Source organism: Carex rostrata, chromosome 3, assembly GCF_964058835.1.
Source record: "Carex rostrata chromosome 3, lpCarRost1.2, whole genome shotgun sequence".
Lineage (NCBI taxonomy): Eukaryota > Viridiplantae > Streptophyta > Magnoliopsida > Poales > Cyperaceae > Carex > Carex rostrata.
Window position 1 is genome coordinate 6,981,635 of NC_135920.1, and position 8,604 is coordinate 6,990,238.

The following is an 8,604-nucleotide window of genomic DNA, read 5'->3' on the forward strand; positions in this document are numbered from 1 at the left end:
TCGTGCTGCCATCAGATCCAATGCTTGCAAAGCTATAGTATAGTCATTACGACAAATTGCTTTGGAGGTATCAACTCATACATATAAATATAATGCATCTACCAGCCCTATCAAATAAAAAAATGATATTAAAAAAAAAATAATGCGTTTACCAGCACGTTGGGACCATCTCCAAACCGAATACATTATTAGCTATTGATTTATTATTTTTTTCTTTTATCCGAGATATTATTTTTCTTGTACGTGTAATATCCTGCACGAGTTGCCAAGAAGCTTCTTCTACTCAATAATTCCAAGTAATAATTAAAATGCTAAATACATAATTAGGGACTGTTGAGATGCTAAAATTAGGTATTTGATTGAAGTACAAGAAGATAGACTTTCCTATTGACAGAAAAAAAGAAGAAGAAGAATTTAAAACAATCTCATCTAATCTCTCAGGTAAAATTCAAATTGAAGCGTTGATACATCCAAGGAGATTGATCTAATCCTTCGTTTCGGCTCATATGACCCTCAATTGCAAAACCAATTGTTCTCTCTTTTTGAAACGCCAATTCCAAATTTGATTTCAAACAGGTTCCAGAATTCAATCGCGATCCCTCTGTCTCGTTCGAAGATGACGAGAAACTCGTGCCAGAATCCGAAGTGAATGATGCATCTTTCTTTTTCTTTTTTGATCGAGTTGTCGTGCTTCCAATCGCAAGTGTTAGGTCAAGATCAGCATCGTCTTCGTTGCTTTCCAATTTAAAATTTTGCTTTCTGACCTGTTCTTCTGATACAAATCGTATCTGGTACGGGTTGCTGTCGCTAGATTTGCTTGAGCAAGTTTCATTTTCCCCTTGCTTCTTTACTTGCAACTTCTTTGCCTCTGTCATTAGTGATTTCTGAACTTTGTATAATCTATGGAGGTCTTGAACCTATCAAGAAGAGGAAATAAATTAATGAAGAAAATATCTTGTACAGTTCAGGCTAATTAACTAGATAATCGACAGTAAAGGTTTGCAAATTTAGGAGGTAAATTGCAAAAGGCACATTGCAATATATATTTTCTATAGTACGATTAATACCGGAAAACTAGATGAAATTGAATGAAATCTTTACCTGTTGTCTGAAAGTCTCTTCCTGTTTCAACATAGCAAGCTTCATGAATTCCTTATTGTACTGATTTTGATATCTTTCCATTTCTCTTTGTATGAATCTGTTTCTTCTTGTTTCTTTCGCAACGAATCCAAACTATTATTGCTAGCTTTTTATAATTTATTCCTGTTTCAGGGCAATCTGCTTTATACTTCTGGTTCTACAAAATATTGCTCTGTTTCCTGCAGATATAAAATTCTTGTCAGACAAAGAAAAGAAGAAAGAAGAAGAGGTGTTTGCTGTAAACTAACTAAATGAATCACAAAAATGTTTCATTAGCTTACAATGTATAGCAGCAACAGAAATCGAATCTTTTTTCAAAAAAAAGAAAAAACAGAACACTACATCATTAAAAATGTTGAATTATAGTTTACAATAAACTTCTTTTAAATTTTTGGAGGAAGAAGTCAAGGAACCAAGAGGACAAATACGGTGTTAAGGAAAAAAATATTATGAACTTGTTATTCAGTAAACCTTAAACTCTAGCAATAAATTAAAATTATAAACAATTCAAACTTAACACTCCAAAACAAGCTTGCTTCTATGCTTGGAAATACCACCAGAATTTAAAAACAAAGTAATAATGCTGAGTTTACCAACAGAAAATCACATTTTATTCAGAAAGTTTCTTCAGAAAATCAGCACATCAAAGATAAGAAACATTAGATAAATAATTTTAAACCAATTATAAGCCTTCACAATTATGAAATTTCAAGCAATATCAAGTTATAATATCAAAGAAACAATAAAAGAAAGGTAGGGAACAAACAATCCACAGTATAAAAACTAAAAATAGCAAAAACTAACATACATGTTGTAGGATATATAAGGAGAGAATGGTACCCAGAAGAAGAACTCTATGATATTGAGCAATCATGAAAGATATATATCAACCGGGAAGAGAGACTTATATCTACGGGTAGGATATATCCCTAGAATATATATTTTTAAATAGTAGCTCTCAAAGGGGAAGAGAACAAAATAGATCCGAGTTGTAATAGCCAATGCAGTACAAGTATTTGAAGAGGTGGAAAGAAAGATGCCTCTCAGACAGCGCCAAGGAGCCAAAGATGTAGAATAAGAAGACCCACTTAGGTTATTTTTTTATCTACTTCTCAGTTTATATTATTGGTTTGTATTGTCCCCACTTATCTTGTTTGTCTTCTTCTGCCTAGCTCAAAAAATTAGACAGCACTAACTCTATAATGACATTTTTGTTTCCTCTGTGATTGTTACATACTTTTAGTCTCTTCCAATGATAAATTATAGTAGATTTTTTTTTATCACAGTTGATATAAGTTTCTTATGATATAATCTTGTGTTTATTTATCGACTATGGAAATTAACTTTGCTTATTGTTTATACTGTGTTTTAGGAAAATTGAGATCTTTTAAAATTATCAGCTCTTTGACAATAAAAGTGTATGCAGATGAGAATACAGAATAACTAATAAAAATATGTTAAAAGCAAAAAAGAAACGTCTATTGTTCAGTGTATCAAAAATAACATTTACTCTACAACAAAATAAAAATTCAACATATTAAAGAAACTATGCATCTTCTCGTATTAAAGAAAAATATACTTTGGATGTTTTGCTGATTTAAATGATTTTCTGTAATTAGCAATTGATTGATTATTTTACTTTCATTAATTTTAACAGATTTTTTTGTAATTCAACAATTATAATTTTATTCAACTTGGACGTTGGAAAAAAACTATTGTAAAAGCATGCAATAGTTGAGTAAGTGTAGACAATTGATATGGGAAAGAAAGCAGAGAGCGTCACCAACAGGACAGCTAAAACCACATGAGATGGTTCACATGTGCAACTGGAATTTCCGGATCATTCGTTACTACTGGACAAATTTATATGTGGGTTTATTTTTAATTACTTTTAACTAAGTTCCCACATAGTTGTTCTTTCTATTATTGTAGAATTCATTTTAGCATGTCATAGTCTTATCACAAGTTGTGGCCGCATGAGGTGATTGGAAAGTTATTCTTCTTAGCCTTCTAGGTGACAAGGGGAATTCAAATTCTACGGCTAGGATTGGAGATAAATTAATGAAATAGCAAGAATGTTCTTTGCTAAATTTATTATATACATTTAAAGAGAATTCTTGATGTGTTTGCTGTGGAAAGAACCTTCAACGGTTTTCCCCTTTCTTTGAATGGAATGGAAAGACCAATCTAATTAAAATCTTGAAATTATTATTAACATGGAAGTCTTTAGATAACAAATTAATTTGATGATTTTTATATTTATATTTAAACTGAAGTAAAAGTTTAAGAAAGAAAATTGTACAAATACTGTTAACGTTATAGGTTAAATTTCTATCAAATGCCACACAATTTGAACTGATTTTTATAGTTTTATTATTTCATGAATGATACAAACTTGAACTGATTTGCTGAGAACGAAATAAGTTCTTTATTTAACACAAATGTAATATGGACGCTACTAAAAATTTTGTAGCTCCGAGTTCGCTCACAATGCATCACGTGTAAACCATATTTTTCCAAATACAAAAAGAAATCATGTAAAAGTTTTAATTAAGTATAAAACAAATTTAAATCTTTATACGATTAGTACTTGTAAATAAAAATAAAAAATGTAGATGACATGACCCACTGTTGATAATGGAGGGAATTATTAGGTTTGAGTGTAACATTTGAATCGGCAAATGAAATGATTTCAAAGCCTGTCGTTTACTAAAATTTATGGAATTGAAATTATTGATGCATGATGTATTAATTATGAGGAGGGTTCAAATGCCTTTATATTTTGTGCCTTCACCTTAATAATTCAAAATTTAAAACTTAAAAGTCAAAATAAAACCGTTGGATATGAACTACATCATTTTATCTATGCACGTGTAAAAAATTATGGCATTTCAATTTTATTTGGGTTGTCATCAAGAAATTGTAAAAACGTACTAATGTGGATAATTTATAGACGTTGATTTTTGAACTTATTGATTCACATAAAAACAAAATTGAAATGTGATAATTTTTATGAGCACATAGAGAAAATAATATAGATCACATCTAACGGTTTATTTTAACTTTTAAATTTTAAATTTTGAGTTATTAAAGTTTTAAAAAATAAAAGCATGATGGAGGCAGAAAAAAATTGAGGCATTTGAACCCTCTTCATTAATTAATTGGATCCTGATAACAATCACCGCAGGTCTATCCCTGCAAAAAACCCCGCACAAACTGCCAAAAATATCATAGGGGGGTCCGCTCAATAATTAATACTCCGCAGAAACTGTTAGTATTTAACTTGAAGCATCAAAGTATTTATCGTGAATTTGCAAAGTGTTAATCCCTATTCAATGATCTCTATTTAGGAAATAATAAATCAATTCATTAGTTGTCCCCGCACAAAATTTCCTTTTTTTTTAATCATCCCCGCACAACTAGGGACCATTAAATAAACAATCCCCTCATAAATATTTGTCATTTATCCCCGCACAACTGGGGACCATTAAATAAACTATCCCCTCACCCAATGATAAATACTTCTCAGATATAAGGATAAATATTTTATGATACATTGATAAATATTTTATGTTACATGGATAAAAACTTATCAGACATAATTGCAACTTTCAGTACAATATCAATGATAAATACTTCTCAAACATAAGGATAAATACTTTATGATACATTGATAAATACTATATGTTACATGGATAAATACTTATCAGGCATAATTGCAACTTTCAGTAAAATATCAATTATAAATATTTCTCAGACATAATGATAAATATTTTATGTTACATGGATAAATACTTCTCAGACATAATTGCAACTTACAGTAAAACATCTGTGACAATGATAAATACTTCTCATATATAATCGTAAATACTTGTCAGAACAACGATAAATACTTTATTGAACTTTGTTCTTGAACTTGTCAATAAGTAATGTTTAATCAAATCAAAGTATTATCATGTCAGTGACAATGATAAATACTTTTTAGACATAAGAATAAATATTTGTCAGAACAATGATAAATACTTTCTTGAACATCAATAAACAGATAAATATTTATTAGAGGGAATTGTTATTAAAGGATAGTATAATTAATGCGGGGATTGTTATTAGAGGACAATATAATTAATGTGGGGATTGTTATTAAAGGACAGTAATTAATGCGGGGATAAATGGAAATTCTTAGAGGAATTAATGCGGGAATAAAAGACAGTTAAGGGAGTTAATTTAGAGAGAAAGAGTGCGGGGTTAAATGGGGGGACAGGGATGAGGGGATCAATATAATTATTCTAATTAATTATATAGGCTGGTAACGCTCAAATAACTGGACCACCGACCAGTCGTTCTTTTTTTATGTTAAATGGTATCAGAAATCAGAAATCCTCTCCAAAAAGATCCCAAAATATGTCTGTACAGTGTACTGCAATAAAAGAAATAACATCTCATTTAATGCTTGTAACAGGTGTAGCAGGTGATTCAAGGATTTAATTCATGTAAATATCCTAGCTGGCATATGAGGCCTTCATCCGTAAAAGAAAAGAAAAAGAGACAAGGATCTACATCATGGACCATAATCTATAGATTGTTAAATTCTACAGTAAACCAATGTACTGGATCTGGATGTGTACACAACCGTCTGGTAAATGACAAATTAATTAGAAATTGGATTTCGTGCAAAGGACTTTGGAAGAATATTATCCAATATCTCTGATGAACTGTTCAATCTGTGTTGAAATTTGTGTAAATGGATTAAAATTTAATGAATTTAAACATCTTGTAAATCTAAACTGTTTGTGCAAATTTTGATACGAATTAGATGGTTTAGATCTAACTTTGAATTAATAAAATTTTGTTCAAAATCCTTTGAATAAAACCCCCACCCAATTAATTATTTGTTGTAGGCGCAAAAGATGGATAAAGCACCAATAATCCAATTCGGGTACAACATGTGATTAATGGATATCTTTTAGGTGCCGTTTCGCTGGAGATTTTTGTAACTCCTAACATGGACGCTTCATTGAGAAGGAAATTAATTGTTTGTTCCATTGGTTGATTAGTATTGGCTGTATATTCTCTTGACTTTGGAAGCTTGCCAATAGGTTAGACAACTCATATATGCACAGCAATAATTAGGTCAACCGACATGGCATCATGGGTTTGCAAACATGTGTTTTCATGCAAATAGTCACATCCATTATCTGGATTTGTTACGACTCACCATGTTTGCTAAAATTCTATCTGGATTTGCATGCATGTCCTCCATATTTGATTTGTTTATGGTTGACTAGTTGGTAAGTAAAATTGATTAAATTATTCTTTTCCGTGAATCTTGGGATCCGATTTAGTCCCTACAAAAAAATTAATAGCAAAATTTACCTTGTAAGTCTGAAGCCTTTTCAAAATTAAATAAATTAAAGCCCATAGTACCCTTTTCATCATCAGAGCAGCAACTTAAACAAACAATAAAAAAAGTATCATTTGATAATGCAGATCAAAAGATATTAGATCTTTCACTATAAAGGTACTGATTTTGCCTCCGCAAGAAGACTACAGATCCAATCTACCATTTATAAGAGAAGTCTCTTGTCCTTGAATAAATTCTGAAAAGAAACAAAACAAAAAATCCAAATCCAACTTAAGCAAAAACCCTTTTCAGTTGTCTGTTTCATAAAATATAAAATGAGCACATAGGGAGCTGATATTAACACTATAGAATTTGTTACTGACACAACGCAATTCAAATTTTTTTATCTTATGGACAAAATTGCCCTTCGTTAAGCAATTACTTTTTTTTGCTCCCTTAAATAGTAAACTTTTAAATGTCTATATATCTTTTAAAATACTTTCTAAATCTGTTTATCTTCTTCATAGAGAGAAGAAAAAAAAAGCAATAGATTGGAGCTACCAATGATTCTATTATTAATTTATTATTTTTCAAGCTCTTCGAAGGTGCTTAATTTTTTGCATCTTCTACTTTTTTTTTATGAAACAAACAGATTTTTTTGTATCACCTTCTATTATCTAAATTGAAGCATTGTTTATCAGGCAACACAGATACCCTCTTTCCTGACCACACTCCAAAAAACAAAATATAAAAATTTGTATATATATTCCTCTTTGACAACAAAATAATTGTTTCACAAATTAAAAAGTTTAATTATAATACAAACTTTCAAAATATTACAACATAGCGCATGAAATCTTCATCTAAAGGATATACCAAATGTTTCACATTTTTCTTGATTTTCGGTCTAATTATACCAAATGAGTTCTATTATGTATAAAAAAATATATATATATAATAATTGATATATCCAATAGAAAATAATTAAAAAGATATGATCTGGAAAAAATAATTTTCATGAAATTTATATACATTTAGTACTGATAGATTTATTTTCAACAAAAAAATATTTTGCCAAAATAACTTTTTTCTTTTCTTTAAGTAGATACTTGTGGTGTTGGGTAATATAAATGTATATATTGATAGAATTTCAATAATATAATAAAAACTTTCATTCTTGTATTATATTTAAAAATATTAAAATATGATGAAATATAAATAAGGAATATTATCAAATATTTATTTAATTTATAGATTTAACTTTCAAAGAAAGATAATCATACAATAATGTATGTGAGAGAAGGAAACTAAATCTTATAATAATGAATGAGAGATATAGTTTTTAAGTACATAGTTAATGAAGGATAAATTTGACTATATATGAAAATATTTAGATAGTGTTGTGTTAATAAAGATATTAGTAGTGTCAATATCATCACCCGAGCACATATAACAGTTTCCAATGTAGACTTATTTTTAAGAAAAACACTTTGAGACATATCAACAATTAATTTTCTAGACAAAACATATAGCATATTTGGTAGAGTATTTTAATTAATGATATCCTTATAATAACAGCTAAGAAGACTTTAGGCTGATATTCCTGAATCTTAATTAGATGGGTATTTGACTTTTAGAAATAAGATTAATTAATGTCGTATTAAGTTTGGAAACTTCTAGCGTTTCTTAGTAAAAAAAAACAATCAGTAATAACATCAACATGTTCTTAATCAAATCTCAGAAATTTTGATACAAGAGCACAAAAATTCGTCAGGCACCAGAGCCTAATCTGAGTGCATGAAAATAATAGCTGTTTTTTTTGCTCCTTTTCAATAAAAGCAATTATTAGTTCATTTTTAACATAAGTAACATTTTCATGTTTTTCTCGAACAGGCTTAAAGGCCAATCTATAGTCAAGTCAAGAGTGCTTAAGTCCTCTATGATTTTAATTTTTTTAATTATATTATTGATATTTAATTGGATTTTCTTTCTTTTTTTTCAAATTTTAAATAACTTAGCTCTTCATAAAATATTAAATGTGTGCTAGTAGTTTATAGTCAGAATTTTACTTTGTGATTATGAAAATTTGGTTCAAATTCTAACTACCAAAATATTTATATACA

The 8,604-nt window shown here is 29.2% G+C and overlaps 1 protein-coding gene across 3 annotated transcripts; it reads right to left on the reverse strand.

Moving 5' to 3' along the window:
• Nucleotides 1–320: 320 nt before the first annotated feature.
• Nucleotides 321–2,228, reverse strand: LOC144551203 (uncharacterized). Of its 3 annotated transcripts, none has more exons than XM_078299080.1 (3): nt 1,949–2,228; nt 1,102–1,319; nt 321–917 (listed from the first exon to the last, which is right to left on the reverse strand). In XM_078299080.1, the coding sequence occupies exons 2-3, from the start codon at nt 1,180–1,182 to the stop codon at nt 438–440; spliced, it is 561 nt and encodes a 186-aa protein (XP_078155206.1). In that variant the 5' UTR covers nt 1,183–1,319; nt 1,949–2,228; the 3' UTR covers nt 321–437. The 3 variants fall into 3 exon arrangements, with proteins under 3 accessions (XP_078155206.1, XP_078155204.1, XP_078155205.1); XM_078299078.1 differs by having other exon boundaries at nt 1,981–2,212; XM_078299079.1 differs by lacking the exon at nt 1,949–2,228 and having other exon boundaries at nt 1,102–1,857.
• Between the last annotated feature and the right edge of the window lie 6,376 nt (nt 2,229–8,604).